The sequence below is a fragment of the Neofelis nebulosa genome, chromosome 3, assembly GCF_028018385.1.
Source record: "Neofelis nebulosa isolate mNeoNeb1 chromosome 3, mNeoNeb1.pri, whole genome shotgun sequence".
Lineage (NCBI taxonomy): Eukaryota > Metazoa > Chordata > Mammalia > Carnivora > Felidae > Neofelis > Neofelis nebulosa.
This window is the reverse complement of record NC_080784.1, coordinates 202,320,686-202,337,891: the sequence shown is the minus strand read 5'-3', so window position 1 is coordinate 202,337,891 and position 17,206 is coordinate 202,320,686. Positions and strand designations below refer to the sequence as shown.

Sequence of the window (17,206 nt, the reverse complement as noted above, 5' to 3'; positions counted from 1 at the left end):
GGAGACCAAGAATTTGCAGGTGACAGTGACCAGAGTGATTGTCAGCCTTGCAGGGCGGAGCGGGGAGGGAAAGGGAGGCAAGAGAGGGAGGGAGAGGAGGGGCTGACGGTCAGTTACCATCAAGGAGATCCTGGCGCAGGGATATCGGCGTGGGCGTTTGCTTTTGAGAACACTGTCACTGAGCCGCCTCTGTTACTGTCACATCAACAGTGACAAGTGGCCTGGGGCACCCCCAGCCCGGTGGGGACCCCAAACACAGCACAGATCCTGACCAACTCTTGTGGCTGAGGCTGTGGCGCCAGAATGCACCTGCTGAAGACGTGCAGGGGAGGGTCTCCTTCCGCAAGGCTGGTGAGGCGCCCAGCGCAGGTCCCTACTGAGCCGGGCCTGAAGATAAATAGGAAGATGCCCGGTGGCCCTCAAGGGGGGATAAGGAGCTTTTCAGACGGCAGCGCAGCATGGCGCCGTCAGCTTGGGGTGACAGAGTGCTTAAAAACACAAACGCTGCGACCAGACAGTACGGCTCTGAACCCTATTCTCCTACTAGCTGTGTGGCCTTGGCCAAGCGACTTGACCTATCTGAGCCTCAGTCTCCTCCTGAGGATGGTAATAAGGCCTGCGCATTGGGATGTTGTAAGGTTTAAATGGACTCTCACGGGTGAAGTGCTCCCAGTAAGGGTCGGCGGCTATCTTTACTGCCAGTGTAGAGGGTGAGCAGGAGCCCGATGCTGGCTGGTATCTTATGTCCATCACCGGGCTTCATTGGTGGGGCCTGCTGACTGTGCGGTGAATGGAGGTGTTGTTCAGAGAACCCAGCTCAAAGCAGAGCGGCATGCGTGTGTTTGAACCGAGAAGTCATTACCCGACTCGAGGGCCCGAATCTCACGGAAGTGCTTCTGACGGTCTAAGTCTGGAATGTACGAGGGGCCAGTGAGCACATCCTGAAGACATGGGGCATTGCGGCATTTGGCCGTGACTCCTGGGGAACGCACGGTGTCCCGTGTGCCAAGAAAGGAAGGGAGCTGGGTGTTTTAAAAAAGAAAAAGAAAAAAAAAAAAAAAGGAAGAAATCCAAGCTGCCCGCGTAGGGAGATTGAGGACTGGGACCCCCTAAGAGAGAAAAACCATTTTTAACAGGAGGGTTTTGGAGTGTCAGCTAGGATCACATGGGACACATCACTTCCTTTTACTTTTCTCATGTACCTAAGCGTGGAGAAAGTTAATGGCTTGACCCAGCACTGCAAATTGTGCTCCACTGTCTCCGGATCCTCTCCAAATGAGTTGAAAATTCTGCTGAAGGGTAGGCTTCTATGAAAACACGCGGGTCTGCGTATGGCGGGCGACATTGACAAAGTCACTGAATGGCACGCCCCTCTGAGGCTTGGAGGAGGCAAGACATACAGATCGATTAGCTAGTGCCTGGAGCATGGTGGGTGTTCAGTAAAAGGAAGACCCTCCCCTTTGTAGAACAGCCCCTGTCTCCGTCCATCCCTGCTACTCAAAGTGTGGTCCGTGGACCAGCGGCAGTGGCGTCACCTGGAAGCTGCTAGAAATGCAGACCCCCGGGTCCACCCCAGACCTGCTGAATCGGATGCTGCCTTTGACAAGATTCCCAGGTGATTTCCGTGCAGCTTCAACTCGCTCAGTTTGGGCTAGTCGTCAACAGAGATCCAGGGCTGTGAGCAGAAGGGAGCAAGGTCCCGCCTCCATCCGCCCGGGGAACCGTAACAAAACGCTGCGGGCAGGACTCGAACGTGCATCTGTGTCTCACGGCTCTGGAGGCTGGCAGTCCAAGAGCCAGAGGCTGGCCGATTCGGTTGCTGGTGAGGACTCTTCCTGGCTTACAGACGGCCTCCTTCTGTGCCCTCAAATGGCCAGGGGTGCCCGAGGTAGGGAAAGGGGGACAAAGGAGGACGAGGAAGAGAGGGAGAGCAGGTCGGAGGGAGATCGTTCTCTTCTTAGAAGTCCCCCAGTCCTACCAGATCAGGGACGCACCCTATGACCTCCATTAACCTTCTTAACCTTACCATCACCTGAAGGTCGCATCTCCAGATACAGTCATGCTGGGAGCTGGGCTTCAGCCTAGAATTTGGGGGGCACCGTTCTGTTCACAGCAGGGTCTCCTCCCTTCGTTGGTTCTGGAAGGACATGCGTTCTCCTTCCTTCTTGCCCTCCTTTCCTCACCCTGTTGCCGAGTCAGCCCAGCCCAGGTGAGCCCCCTCCTCCGTCGCAATGTGCCATGGAATCCAGAGGGCAGGGCCCAACTCCTCGCTGCCCTGGGCTCGGCTCCCGAATCGATGGCAAGTCCTGACGTTCCGGCTTCAGCTTCTCCATCTGTCCTCCGGGCAGCTTGGAGTGGTGCCACCGCCAGGCTTTGCCTTGAGGGTCCCGTGCTTGTCACCCCGCAGGTGGAAATGCTTGGCCAAACTGTCCCTGTGTGGTGCAAGCATATCCCAGACGGCTCCCCCTCCCTGCCGAGCGCCACACATGTAACCGCACCAGACATGGGAGCCCCGGCCGGCATCTCGGTGCCTTCGAAAAAGGTGCTCAGACTTCACAGCACGTCTGTTCCCTGCAACAGAATTTCCTGGAGTTGGGTCGTGGGGGGGTTGATGCCTGAGCAGAGGGGAGGGTGTCCTTACAGCAAGCCCAGGGACAACAGGGCATCGGTAAAAGCGAGGTTTTGCGGCTTCCTGCTTCCCTTCAATGGTTATTTACCTGCCGAGCACCTATCATGTGCCAGGCATGGGTCCGGCTACTGGGGCCGGGGCAGTGAGCGATGCCACTGCTTTCATGGAGAGCATGTTCCTGTAATCCAGTGAGGGACACTCGCAGCACACATAAGTGCCAACGATGTCAGACAGGGTTAAGACGACGCGAAAGGCTCTGTGCAGAGAGCAGCACGTACAAAGGCCCTGGGGTGGGAACAGGGCCACCATGCTTGAGGTCTATAAGCCAGAGTTTTCAAAAGTAGCACCCGCCGTATGTAGGATTTAAAAAAATCTGACCTGGTAGTTGTAATGAACATCGCCCAAACACCAGTTTGTACAGAATGCCCCAATTTGTAAGTCTTCAACCCAGTTTGGTAGATGGGGGAACAGAGGCCCAGTGGCCGAAGCAGCTGGATAAAGGCCAGCCCCCAAGAACAGTGTGGCCCTTCCACTTGTGGCCACCTCTGAGTTCACGTCCAATGCTCTGCTCTCCACATCGGACTAACTCCTTGAGTTTCCGGCTTGTTTTTTGCAATGGTCTGTTCTAATTTGATAGGGTCTTCAGACATTTGACATTAAAAAAAATAATAATACTGAAAAATCTGCATTTTTTCCCCCAAAGAGAAAAGAGGGTTAAGGGCCCAAGCATTTCAAACATGCATCACAGTGATTTTTTTTTTTCCTTCTAGGAACGTAAAATGCAGTGCGTTGGTTATATGCGGAAAGCTATGGGGTTAGGAGGACAGGCCCTTGGGTCAGACAGGTTTGGATTCAAATCCAGCCCCCACTTACAGTGTAACCCGAGCCTCAGCAGCATGTTGAGCTGGGGTCAGTGGAGAATTTATATGCAGTGCCGGGAAAAGTGTGTGCCACAAACTAAGAGCTGAACACATATTAGTTAATATCTGCCACACCTGACCTTCCCCGCCCAGACGACCTTTGCTATGAAGGGAGAAGGGAGAAGACAAACCTTGGCCTTGTAGAGTCACGCCTGGCAATGATAACAGGGAGCTTGAGAGTGGGGGGCCGAGGACCTGGGCCAGCTCTGCTGGGGACCCTGACACCTGAGGAGTGGGAAGGGGCTGTCCCCTACTTGAAGTCCCCCAGTTGTCCCCTTATCCTTGGACTAGAATCCAAGGCTGCGTGTGGCCTGGCCCTCTTGACTGTGTCCCCTCCCCACTGTGACCCGGGCTGGCAGCTGCTGTGCCCTGCGAGGGACAGGCTTCTTCTGTCATACGGCTTCCATTCAGACGTACCCCCGAGAGCCGCCGGCCCCACAGCCCTGTGTAACTAGCTGCCCCCCCGATTTATTCCCTTCCTGTCGCTTCTCACTACCTGACCGTCTCCCCCATCGGCATATCGGCGCTGTGAGGCCAGGCACCTCTTCCTCAAAGCCCAGAAGTTGTTCCGGGGGGATTTTCTCCAGTCCTTTGAAAGCTGTAAAGCGCCACCCTCCCTCCACGTGGCGCGGTAGTGTAGGAGGGCCTTCCCCCAGCCCCACCCCAGGGTCCCTGTTTCACCCTCGGGGGCTGGGGTCACTGTGCAGATGTTAGAGAAGAGGGTTCCGATTCAAGAGATCACGTGACTCCCTAACATCCACCAGCTGGAAAGCTTGGGGCGCAGGACCCAGGCCAGAGTCCAGCTGAGCTCTGTGTTCATTCTCAGGTGCTCTCTGCCTCCTCACCGTGCGAGGGGATCCTTGGGGGATGGTCACGGCCACGCTGAGGTCCACACGGCTTCCCTCAGGTGGAAGAGAATTAGAAATGCCCGGGTTTCCTGATCCTTGACAGGGTACCTACTCTGTGCCAACCCTGCTCTGAGCCCTTTGCTCAGATTCACTTGTTAGATCCTCAGACGTGGGCAAACTGTGACCCCCCCATCTACAGATCCGGAAACCAAGGCCCAGAGAGGTTGAATCACTTCCATCTTCTGTGTCTTCTCTGCTACCCACGTGATCTTTCCCAAACCAAATTCTCATCCCTTCCCTGCCGGAAACCCATCACAGGCTCCCCATGACTCCCCCAAGCCTCTGAGCTCCTCAAGGGGACATTCCAGACCCTCCAAGCTCCGCCTCTGTCCCCCTCCTCCCTCCCTCCCTCCCTGCACACCCAGTTCCCTCTGCTTGGGAGTCTGTTGAACCACTGTGAGTCCTGGGCTGGGCTCCGCCTGTTCCTGCCCCTCCAGCCCCACGGCTCAGTGCCCCCGCTGTTCTGTCCTCTGGGCTCCAGTGCACCTGCCGGGGGCACCCACGTAGGATAGCACCCCGCCCCCTTCCCTCCCCTGCCTTGTTTTCTCTGTGATGTTTGCATTCATTCAGTGCCCCATCTCGGTGCTCCTATCAATGCTTCTGTCTGAACCCTGATTGGACCACAAACTCCTTAGGGCCCCGGGCATAGTGTCCGTAGAGGTGGTTCTCAAAGTGGGTCCCCAGACAAGCAGCATCTGCATCACTCAGGAACTTGCTGGAGACGCAGCTTCTCAGGATCGGCCCCCAGAAACTGAGCTGGAAACCGGTGGGGGCACAGCGATCCGCAAGCCCTCAGAAGGCTTCCCCAGGCCTGGCTAAGGGTCCGTGGAGGCCACATGCTTATTTAGACTGACCTGAATCACCCGCCCTCCAGCCTGAGCACTTTCTCTCCAGGACTGAGTTCTCCATCTCCGTTCAGGCCCGGCAAGGCCGCAACCAGCTGGGCCGTGGTCAGGGTACCAGCACTTCAGGGGTGACTGTTGGGCATGTGACGATCCGGAAAAGGTCTCACGTGTGGGACACCTGGGTGGGACACTGTGCGAAACTGGAAGGAATGGATTTGTAAACCACCGAGGGGGGCGGCGAGTGCCCCAAGGGGCATGAGGCGGGTGACCACCTGGTCCAGCTTCCCGGGACGGAGGGGTTTCCCGGGACCCCAGACTTTCAGGGGCAAAGCCAGGAATGTGCTAAGCAAGCCGGGCTGGTTGGTCATCCTTGAACCTGGTGCTAAGTGGGCTTCTAAGAGGCTGGGGTGCCTGTGGTAGGATGGCCCCTGCTTCCTCTGCCCCAGCTGCCCGTCTCCAGCTGATTAATCTTGCCCAAGTATATCATTTCATGTCACTTCGAATCCGCAGTCTTTATGAGCCGGTGCAGGGCACCTCCTGTCTCGGTCCAGGCGTGATGTTTGTTTTAAAGGGATCCCATCTTAAGAGTCCGCGCTGTATACTTCCAATTCCGAGCGCCTTCAAGAACAGGCAAAATCAATCTTCAGTGGAGGAGGTCGGAGGCCCGAGGGACCCTCCTAGTGCCGGGGCGCCCCTCTGTCTTGATTTGGGTGCTAGAGATACAGGTCTGCACCCGTAGAAAAGCCTCCCCCTTGTGTTTGCACGCTTCTCTGCTCGTGCACTACGCCACGATCAAAGTAAAGAATAAATCTTGAACCTGGAAGATTTACTTTTTCTGACGCATGAGGTAATGTGTTTCAGAGGATCCGAGAGCTGGAGAGTAAGCTGGAGGTCCAGAAGAAACACCTGAAGGAGCTTGAGGAGAAGGTAGGTGGGGCGCTTGGACCCTCTCCCCCCACCCCCCAGGCTCCCTTCTGTGATGGGTCACCGTGGGGCCTTTTCCTTCTGGGCTCCAGTGTTACAGTGCAAGAGGATAGGCTGTTCCTCCCGCCTCCCTTCTCGGCCCCATGCCTCCCCCCCCCCCCCCATGGGCACACCCACCAAAGAAGTAGCTCCTTCAAATGTTTTTCTAGGGAAGAGAAGTGCAGTTTGGGACCAACTTAGTGTGTGTGGATGGAGTAGGGGGGATGCCTTCCCCTCCCCCCCCCCACAAAAGACCTTCCGCCGAACCCATCTGACACTAGTTCGCTGGGAAGGACAAGGTGACCATCTCTGGATTGATAAGCCAGGTTGGGCTGACCAGGCTGGTGACGTCACCAGTGAGGACCTCGGTTACGTCCCGCGGATGCCTTCCCCTTTGATGATTCCCGTGAGCCAAAACCAGGTCGTGTGTTCTTGGAAGTCTCTGCCCTCCCAGCCGGGAGCAAGGCTGGCCTGTCACATGTGGACACCGAGCCCCCCCCCACTTGTCTCTCTGGGTTGCTACCACTTGATGGGTGGGGAGACCCGGCCTGAGATAGATTCAGACACCGGACCCCGATCCCACAGCTGGGAGGTGCCACGGACACCCCTCAGCCCCTCCAGCAGCACCCCCCCCTTGCTGGTCTAGGCGGACAAGCAAGTGACACTCACAACCATGTGTGTGGCATCTCTGTTGTGCCCTCACCACCTCCTGCACGTCCACCCGGTGACCACAGATTCCTTGAGCTCAGGGACCCCCTTGTATTCGTCACTTCATCCGAGAGCGTTCTTACCATGGAATGGGGAGAGGAAGCCAGCTCCCAACCCAACTCCCAACTGTGCGTGGACAAAGTCACAGAAGTCACCGGAGAGCAGATTTCAGGGAGGATATGTAAAAATGGGATGACGGCCCCTCTCTGTCCTGGAGGGAGTCAAACACAGCGGGCCCAAGGAGACAGGACAGCTCTACAGATGCTAAGCCACTTTTAGAAGCTTCCTCTCCTTTCCCTCAGGACAGGCGGACCCCCCTTTCCTGTGTCCTCACTTCCCCACTCAGTGCCTCCGGCCCGCACAACCGGCGGTGTCCCCCGGGGGGCAGCAGAGGGTCGCGGCTGGAGGGCTCGCACACAGGGATTGGGGCCGTTCTCCGCCACAGCCCCGGGGAGCCCCTATGGGATTCTGATTTAAGCGCATTCCTGGCGTCTCCATCTTCCGGATGGCCACCTTGAGACCTCCTGGGGCTATGTTGAGGCCCCAAGGGGATCTTTTGTATGATTCGATCCAAGAACGTCCTGGGCATAAGCTGGCTTTGCAGGCAGGTGCACCTTGGCCCACTGGGGGATTTGTTCCTCTGCTCCGGCCTGGGGGTTCTGATCTGCGCTCCCCATCTTCTGTGGTTGTGAGGCTACCTGGGAGGGGGGATGTGAAGGTCTGAGCCCCAGGCCCCGACACCAGTCAGTGGGTCACCAACGCTGGTTCTCCCGCTCAGCCCCCCAGCGTGGGGGGTCCCCCAGCGAGTCCCCCCCGGGACTCGAGTCGGCAAAATGGGTCACAGAGCAGGACCTGATGGCAAAAAGACTTAAAACGTGCCACCGTTGTTCTGCCGGTTAAAGTTTCAAAAGGTGGGATCGGCCCACACATAGAATAACGCCGGCTGCCTTTTTGATTAGGAGGAGTACTGGGCAATGTTTGGTCCCCCCCTTTCTGCCTCTTTTTTACTCTCTTCTCAAAGCAAATGTGTGCGGGTTGGTCTGTCTCTTTTGGTCCCAGAAAGGAGTCCCCAAGGCTGGCACACAGAGCAGGTGGACTCCTGGTGCGGCCAATAGGACAAGAAACGCGCAAACGTGCATGTGTGCGATGGGCACTCCTGGGAAGTGACTCCAGCCACGTTATCGGTGGCTCATGTCAGTGGCCAGGAACCCTTCCCAGCCACACCCCGCTGGGTGGTCCTGGCAGGCCCTTCTCCCTCCCTGGGCCTCAGTGTCCCTATGTAGAAAATGAGAGCTGGGAGGGGCACCTGGGTGGCTCAGTCGGTTGAGCCTCCGACTTCAGCTCAGGTCGTGATCTCACAGTCCTGAGTTCGAGCCCCGCGTCGGGCTCACCGCTATCAGCGCAAAGCCCGCTTCGGATCCTCTGTCCCGCCTCTCTGCCCCTCCCCTGCTTGCGCTCTCACAAAAATAAATAAACATTAAAAAAAGAAAGAAAGAAAATGAGAGGTGGGTGACTCCATAGGTCCCGTCCGGCTCCAACTTCCAATGATTCTAAAATTTGTGTGAAACTTGGTGGCTGCCTGTTTGGATTTTAAATTTTCCAATAAATAATTTAGGGATGCGATTACCTTGCTTTTTTGGGGGGGAGAAAGAATGATTTTCAAAACCCCCGATGATGCTCCGATAGGTTCTACCTAATGAGCAGCATTCCTTCTTGAGCAAAACAGGTCATGAGTGAAGAAAGCGAAGTGTACTTTCAAATTGACCTTTATAATTTTTCCTTTCCCTTGCCATCTGTTTTCGTGCTATTTTTTCCTTTTTCTTTTTTTTAATATTAATTTATTTTTGAAGGAGAGAGAGAGAGAGTATGATCAGGAGAAAAGGGGCAGAGAGAGGGGGAGACACAGAATTGGAAGCAGGCTCCAGGCTCTGAGCCGTCAGCACGGAGCCCGACATGGGGGTCGAACCCACAAACCGCGAGATCATGATGCAAGCCGAAGTCGGACGCTTAACCCGCTGAGCCACCCAGGAGCCCTGTATTTTTTGTTTTCTTTTTTAAAGCAGAGTCATTGAGGGGCGCCTGGGTGGCTCAGCCGGTTGAGCGTCCAACTTCGGCTCAGGTCATGATCTCGCGGTTTGTGGGTTCGAGCCCCGCGTCGGGCTCTGTGCTGATGGCTCGGAGCCTGGAGCTGCTTCGGATTCTGTGTCTCCCTCTCTCTCTGCCCCTCCCCTGCTCATGCTCTGTCTCTCTCTGTCTTTCAAAAATGAATAAACATAAAAAACAATGAAAGCAGAGTCACTGAATGGCACAAAAGATTTTAAACAATGATCTCTTAGGAGACTGGGCGGGGATGGTGTTGCGGGAGGGCTTCTGCATATTGGCAGGTCAGTCTGGGTGACCTGTGACCCCGGGTGGAAACCCCTGATCCTGGTGGGCCCGCCATGTCCGGTGTTTGGTGGGGGCCACCGACCGTGACCTTCGGAGGGTCCTTCCCTGTTTAGAAAGTGTCCTGGGGTGAAGAAAGCCACATGTCCTCACCCAAAGCCTCCCCGTCTGGCTGAATCAGCTGGGCGTTGGGGGGCGCAGTTGGGGGGGTGCCGAGGCCTTCCGGAGGGTGGGGTCCCAGTGAGGTCAGCTTCTGAAGCTCACTTCCTGTCCTCCTTCCGAATCCCACCCCAGTGCATTAGTTCTTGTGAAATGTGTCACTGAATCCCAAACCACATGTCTTACATCTTTCTTTCTTTTCTTTCCCCCCCCACCTCATTTTCTTTTGGTCTTATTTTATAGTTTTTGTTCCTTTTTTTGTTTTTCTCACTAGCATTCATTCTGTGGCCTTGATGACGTCAGTGAGCAAAGAACTCGGGTTGGTATCCTTTCAATTTCACTGCTAAAAAACAAACAAACAAACAAACAAACAAAACACGATGGTTTTCTGAGAAGGCGAATTTCTCCCATTTCTGACCATCACATTCTTCCTTGGGCAATGAGGGCTCCGTGGAAGGTGGCCCGTGGAAGGTGGCCCGTGGAAAGTGGCCCGTGGCAGATTCCTCAGCTCTCTGGCTCCCTGGGGAAGGGGGGCCATCCGGGGGTCCCTGGCGAGTCCCATCCCCTGGGAGGGAGGTCGGGGGAGCTCTTTGTGGAGAAGGGACAATGGGACCTCATGGTTGCCCTGTTGTATTTCGTCTTTAGAAGGGGGGTGGCGGTTGTGGGTTTTTTCCAAAGCGCCTTTCTCTTTTGGCTTTGCCTTCTGGTGCTCTCTGTTGCCTGTGGACCAGACCATAGTGGGCTTCTGGGGTCGGGGGTCTTCAGGAGCAGGAGACTGATGGCCAAGTCCATGACCCGCATACAAAATACCCAGGAAGCCCGTGTGAAGAGCCCCAGCTCCCTGCCCCTCCCCTGCCTCTGCCTGGTTTTCACCCCTGCGGGGACCTTGCATGAGCCATCCGGGCAGGGGGTCCGGCTCTGCCCTGCGTGTCCCCAGGGCCCAGATCTCACCCGAGTGCCTGCGTGGGCGCCCATGTCCCTCCCCATTCTCTTCGTTCTTGAATGCCCCCTGGGTAGGGGGTCTGCCAGGGCCTCTAGGATCTGCCTCTGAATCTGGCCCAGGCCGAGAGCGCTGTGAGCTCTGGGGATGCCCGCAGGGCCCATCCGCTGCCCTGACCCCCAGGCTGAGCTCCGCTGCCAGGTCCTTCCCTGCCTGACGTTCTCATGGAAGCCCTGAGCCGCCCCCCTGCACGCCAGGGCTTTGCCTGGGACCTTCTGTGTCCCAGGGCCTAGGGCTCGGCACGTGGTCGATGTTCGTGCAGTGTCTGTGCAGTGAGTAAAGGAATGATCCCAGGTCGCGTCGGATGGGGAGTGGGAGTAGCCAGGGAGGTGGGGGGAGGTGCTGGAGGACAGGCCGTCCGAGTCCCACTTCCTCCTCCCCTGCATTGTCGGCAGAGGTCCCTCAGTGGGCTCAGCTGGAGAGTTTAGGAGGGCAGTGGGGGCGGGGCGGGGGGCAGACAGGCCAGGGGCTTCTCCAAGCATTTGAACCCTTGATCTTTGCATCGTTTCAAATTATCTTTTTAATCTTACAGGATAGAAAAAGAGCTTATGGAATACATTGAGTCCCTGCGGCATCCCCAACCCCACTCACACCAAAATCCAACGGCAAAACAAGCTCCTTCAAGCCAGAGACTGAAAACAGAATTCACGTGTACTTGACGAGGAGGCCTTTTGATCTACGGCTGGGTCCTGGCTGGGCCGAGCTGTAGGAGCCCCGAAGACGCTGGGGGTTTTGTCAAGCTCGGGGCCACGTCCGAGCCCCCACTCTGGCACCATCGAAGCCCAAGGGGCAGAGACCTGAATACCAGGAAAGTAAGTGCAATTACTAGAAAGCGAGTCACTGGGGAGCCACTGCGCGGCCGGGGGCCAGGCCAGAGCCCTTGTCCCCGCACTGCATGCCTCCCCTGGACGCAGACTTCTGTACATATGTCTCCATGAACTGTGCTCTGTGTACCCGGAATCTGTCAGCCAAGTGACTTGCAAGTGTCCCTGTGATCTGAACCCGAAGTCAAGCCCCGGTCAGCAAAACCCTTCGAGAGCCCTGTGCAGCTGATCCAGCGGGTGGCCACCAGGGGGAGAGAGAGAGAGAGAGCGCAGGACTCTGACTAGGGGCAGGAGCCTTGCCCACTGTGGAGGGCGGATCCAAGGACCTCAGATGTCCAAGAAAGAAGCCACAGGCTCCATCATTCTCCTGGATGGGACACGGTGAAAGTCTCAGAGCATGACTGTCCCTGGAGCGAGGACAGAGGAGGTGGACGCAGTCCCCGACCACACCACGACCCGCGCTGCCTCGCATCTTGGTTGTAATTTGCAAGACGCTGCCGAGGGAAGATGCCGGGAGGCGGAGTGTTCTGTGGAGCATCCGTGGGGGACGAGCCTCCCCCCGCATCGGTCTGACACCAGGGCCGCCCTCTCTCAGTTGTGGAGGAGGGAGCCCTTCCTGATCTTGGGGCCCCCGAATGGAACCTTCGAGCAGATGGAGCGCCTGGGGCAGCCAAGGAGGCCAGGCAGCGGCTGCTGAGAGTCGGGCCCCGGAGGCAGAGCCCCCGAGGAGGGAAGTGACCTGGGGTGATGCTGTTCTTGTTGTTCTCGGTGGGGTGGGGGGGGGGTGAGCATCTCCAGAAGCCCCTGCTCACGTGACTGTTCTCTCCAAAACGTCTGGAAGGAAGATGTGCAGAATTAGAGTCGATGAAGTTAAACAGGAGGCGGTGCAGGGGAAGGAAGGGAGGAGCAGTAGCGGGGACGGGTCGGTCCCAAGGACGGGAAGATTGGCTGCTCTGTGGTTGCTGGGCTGCGAGAGCGAGCCTGTGATTTCTAGTAAGAAGAGCCTTTGGAGGAGACAGAAGTGACTGAAATTCGGGCCGCGGAGGGGAGCAGCGGAGGAGCGGAAGGTTCTCAGAAGGGCAGACCGGAGGACGGAGAAGGCGGTGACCATGAGCGCAGCAGGGGCGCCCCGGCCCGATGGGGAGGGATGTCCAAACCAAATCGAAGAACCGACGGGGCTCTAAGCAAACACGCACAGGACAGCTGAGGAGAGACCATTCTCTTTTGAGCACCCGCTGCCCCAGCCCCCACGACTTACCACCGTTCGGCGACCGAACGTGCATGAACTGGTGTCTTCGCGTGAAGACAGGCATCTGAGCATCCCAGGGAGCGATGGGAGTGGGGAACCGCGCAGGGAGTGCAAATGAACACACATCTGCTTTCCCCGGGGCCCAGGCAGCGCACAGAGCCCTTGCTTTGCTGAGTAGACAGAAGTCCAGGCGGTGTACACAGCTCTCTAGGAAGCGTTTTTATGGCACTGCCCACCCTCTCCCCGCTGCTGGAGCGTCCAGGGGCGTGGTCCTCACGCCCTCCGGTCCTCGTCCTTCTGTCTGCTCGGCTCTCCCACTCAGACGACAGGAATGGCGTTGGCTTTGAAGTCAGACCTGTCTGGGTCCGCTCCCAGCCTGGCCCCTTTCCTTGCAGCCGACACGGGCAAAGCACTTGCTGCCCCGAGTCTTAACTCCTTCTGGGGGACGGGGGTGATGGTCCCCATGCAACGCCTCACCCCTGCTCTCTGTTGGGCATAACTAGACGGTTAGACCCGCAGGACTTCCGGACCCTGGTTCCCTCCCTGGCACTCGCCCTGCAAGGAGACCAAACAACCCGCGGGGGACCGGGAGCCATTCTCTGAGACAGCTCAGGTGCGAGGGAATGAGACCACGCAAGCAGGTATGGAGCGGTCCTGGCGGAAAAGCCCGAAGTCCCCAGTAGGCGCCAGTGTTTCTCGTGACAGTCCCGGGCATTGCTTCCGAGGTCCCTGCCCGGGACAGGCTCGGTTACGACAGCCCTTGAACTCGGGAGGGCCTCAGAGCTCTGGTGGCTCACGAGATGCATACCTAGACTGCATCCGCGTCCCCCACTCCCGGAAGGGGCTGTTGTGGTGGGTGTGACCTCGTAGCACAGCCCAAGTTCCATGCCCGTGTGGTTCCCAGGGCAGCAGAGCTCCGAGGTCGGCCGGTCCCCGGGTCAGCGTCTCATGCAGAAAGGAGAAGGGCTGGGTCCACCCTTTCCCACCGCCCTCCTTGCAGATCTGTGGGCGGGATGAAGGGAGAGCCGGGTCAAGTTCCTGGCATGTGATGAGGCCTCAATGCATGGTTTCCCACCCTTTACCCTAATTCCTCTGTGGCCGGCGGCCACCCGCGAGGAGCTGGGCAGAGAAGTCCAGGGGGCAGACCCGTGTCCCGTCACTGTTGTTCTGGCAGCATTTGTGGGCCAGGAGACCGGCGGTGCAGGGTGACAAGCCCTCCCCGTTTGCCTGGGAGGTGGGACTTCCGGTTTTAAAATGGGGGGAGTCGCAGGCGAGCCAGGACGCGAGGGTCCTCCTGGAGCACGAGGACTTGACCGCTGGCCCTACTTCACTCTGGGCCCAGATGCGCACGGGTGTGTTTTCCCTCCCCTGCACACGCTGAGCCGGGTGCTGTGGCATGAGAAAGGCTGGGTGCGTGCTGCTTCTGGGGTTAGCTCATCCGGAAGGACCCCCGCACTGTCTGAGGCGCTGTGGGGGGTGGGAGGGCTGTAGGTGCACTGAGTGTGTGCACCCCGCCCCTTGTCAGGGGGCCCTGGTTACCTTGGAGACACGAACGCTGTGCTCCCGCATGAGCTCAACACCCTTCTGAGCAAACTCATGATCTTTCCTCCCATCAGCCACTCCTGCCCCCTTCCTTCCCCGCCCTTGCATCCTGGAGGCTGAAAGCCTCAAGGTCTCTGGCTCCTGCATTTCCCTCGCCTCCCATAACCAGTATGTGACCGGTGGAACCCTGCCCGACGGTCCCGGTCCAAACAATGACCTGTTTGTCTCAGCCTATTTTCTCACATTTAACCAGAACCTGCTAGAGGCCTGCCCACTTGGGGGTGCTCCTCCCTGAGGTCGTCGAAGCTCTCGGGGCTTCTGAAGACCCCGACTCTGCCCCCCAGACTGTGCCCAGCAGTTAGGTAATTTGCCCAGGATTTTGTCAGAGAAGCCACAGAGATGGGATTCGAACCCAGGCCACGTGGCCTGGGCACCTGAGGTCCGAGCTGGCCCACTGTATCCCCTCTTGGCCAACGCCCCGCCCTGCTGCCTCTGGCCACCCCGTGTCTGTCGGAAGCCCTCTGGGCCACCCCAGCACACGGGTCCACTGTTGTGTATGAAAACCAAAATGTATGAAAACCAAAATGTATGAAAAACAAAATCTGCCCCCAACCCGGAAAACGTCTCTACGGAGGTAAATAAGAAGGAAAGCACGTTTAGTATTGAATAAGTGTCAAACCAGTGACGTGCATCATGGGCAATTCCGCTCAGAGGTTTGCAAAGACAGAAAGGAATCTCGCCCCTCTATGAGCCAAGCAGACACAGTCCATTGCACACGTGCCCTCAAGATAAACACTACTCAGGTCTCAAATCAGAGGACCGGACAGCACCGTCTTTTACGCACAAGTCCCCCTAAATCCACCTGGCCGTGGGGGTGATCCTCTGTGTTCCTTAATTTGCTTTATTCAAAGGAGAAGGAAACGTTTCTCGTCTTTATGGCAGGCTGGTTTTGCAGTGTGGAGCCAGGCACCCACTGCAGTTAGGCCCCTCGCCTCCCACAGGATCTGGGAGACAGGGTTCTATTATCCTTGGATGTTTACATTCCAAAGCGATGGTCCCAGGGTCTTCAGAAAGACAACCCCTGGGTCAGAAAGCTGGCAAAAAGCTTATTTAGCTTTCAAAAAGATTTACACGTATTTCAAAGAGCCGAACAAAGCATATGCAAGTTTTCCTTTATGTTTATTTCTTTTTGTGAGAGCCAAAGACAGAGGGGCAGAGAGAGGGGGAGACACGGAATCCGAAGCAGGCTCCAGGCTCCGAGCCGTCAGCACAGAGCCCGACGTGGGGCTCGAACTCACGAACTGTGAGATCATGACCTGAGCTGAAGTCGGACGCTTAACTGACCCACCCGGGTGCCCCTACAAGTTTTCTAAAGTAAATGCTCCCGTAAATAAGGGCAGGGGGGAGTCCCTTCCATTATTTTAACAGGGGCAGTTAAGCCTGGTATTTTTTTTTTAATGTTATTTTTTTGAAAAGGGGAGAGGAGGGGCAGAGAGAGAGGGAGACAGGGGATGCAAAGCAGGCTCCCAGCTGTCAGCACAGAGCCCGACGCGGGGCTCGAACTCACGAACCCTGAGACCATGACCTGAACCGAAGTCGGACGCTTAACAGACAGAGCCACCCACAGGCCCCAGAGTGCTCCCTCCTCAGGGGAAATCGGACCAGGCCCTCCCTGCCTCTAAACACCCCTGGGACACCCCGCTGCCCACAGATTGATGCCTGAGTCTTTGTCCTGGAGCTCGAGGCCTGCACTGATACAGCCCCGGCTCACCTTCTGTCCTCTGCCCTCATTTCCCCTCCAAGTGCCCACGGGGCTGGCCACTCCCTTCGCCTGTCCTGCCGATGCCGCGGGGCTTTGACCCCAAGGCTGCCTCCGCCTGCTGGAAGCCTGTGCTCAGGTCCGCCAGCTGCGGTCCTCCATTCCTGAGTCCACTGACCCGAGTCCTGAGTGGGCTCCCTCCCACAGGACATGCTTCTTCCCGTCGGGGCCTTGGTGTACTCCTTACCTCTCCAGTTTTGGATTTGGACCTGGTCTTGAATCCTGACTCCAGCACCTCCCATATGTGAGGCCTGGATGAGCTCCTCTACCTTCCGGAGCCTCTGTCTCATCATCCACAAAATGGGCACGATGATGCCCACCTCCTAGGGTTACCGGGATGGTTGGGCCGGCTAGGGTGACGTGACCCAGAGCACGGGCGATACCCGGAGCAGCACTAGCCCCCCCATCCCCTCTGCCTGGTGAGCTCTAGGTCCCTGATTAACGTTTGCTGTCCTCAAAGAGGAGGCATAGAACTTCATTCACCACTGAGAATTTATATTTCTGACGGTCCTGCCCAGAAATCTCGTTTTATCTCTCTGTGCGCAGCATTAAGCATTCAATTCCAGGTGACTTTCCCGCAACTTTGTCTTGCTTTGGGTGAGTTCTGGCATGCCAGCTTGTAAAACGAGAGGCGTTCATTCATATTGTATGATGTGTGTGCCAGTGAAACCCAAGGCCTCAGAAGTACTCATAAATCATTCACCTGTTCTTGCCCTCCTCAAAGGGTGTTGTCCCACACAATCTGAAGGCACCGCGGCCTCCGGAAATCTCCAGAAAGTCAGAGTCGCAGATCCACTTCGTGGCATTAAGTCTTGACCCGTGAACTATGCACGCGATGGAGCCCGCAGCCAGAGGGCGGACTGAGAAAAGCTTCAGCTACGTTGTCAGAGCCCCCGGCAGCGATGGGTTTGATGCGATGAACGTTGACGTGAAGATTGACACGTGCTGGGTATTCCAGGACGTAGAGGACGGTGGTGAGGAGCCCGGCTGTCGTCCGGCAGCTGGAAGCCCAGACACGGATGCGGGCGTGCTCAGGAAGCAGCTGGAATCCTCAGAGCAGAAGCTGCTGGCAGCTGTGGACAAGCACGTGATGTCGGAGTCCAGGCTCAGGAGCAGGTAAATACGGCGTTTGCACCTCTTGCTTGTGTACTTAAGGAATCCGAGCCCCGTAACCGTGTTAGATCGGTGTGTCGAATCGTTTCTGTGGCCGGGGGCGCGGCCGGCCTGTGCTACGCAGCCTGCCCGCTGCCTCTGC

At 57.2% G+C, this 17,206-nt stretch overlaps 2 protein-coding genes across 15 annotated transcripts in view; both read left to right on the top strand.

The window, feature by feature from the left end:
- Positions 1 to 12,502, top strand: part of JAKMIP1 (janus kinase and microtubule interacting protein 1) — a 137,578-nt gene extending 125,076 nt beyond the window's left edge. For 11 of the 14 annotated variants that reach the window (XM_058723145.1, XM_058723132.1, XM_058723139.1 and 8 more), the window contains 3 exons: positions 6,164 to 6,229; positions 9,792 to 9,836; positions 11,050 to 12,502. In XM_058723145.1, the coding sequence (XP_058579128.1) occupies positions 6,164 to 6,229; positions 9,792 to 9,836; positions 11,050 to 11,079 (141 nt within the window). In that variant the 3' untranslated portion in view covers positions 11,080 to 12,502. Of the gene's footprint in view, positions 1 to 6,163; positions 6,230 to 9,760; positions 9,837 to 11,049 lie in introns of all 14 variants that reach the window. The other 3 variants (XM_058723137.1, XM_058723141.1, XM_058723138.1) reach the window with 2 other exon arrangements.
- Positions 12,503 to 12,787: 285 nt separating this feature from the next.
- C3H4orf50 (chromosome 3 C4orf50 homolog) overlaps positions 12,788 to 17,206 on the top strand; it is a 55,186-nt gene continuing 50,767 nt past the window's right edge. The window contains 2 exon segments of the mRNA XM_058723130.1: positions 12,788 to 13,231; positions 16,676 to 17,067. Coding sequence (XP_058579113.1) covers positions 16,778 to 17,067 — 290 coding nt within the window. The 5' untranslated portion in view covers positions 12,788 to 13,231; positions 16,676 to 16,777.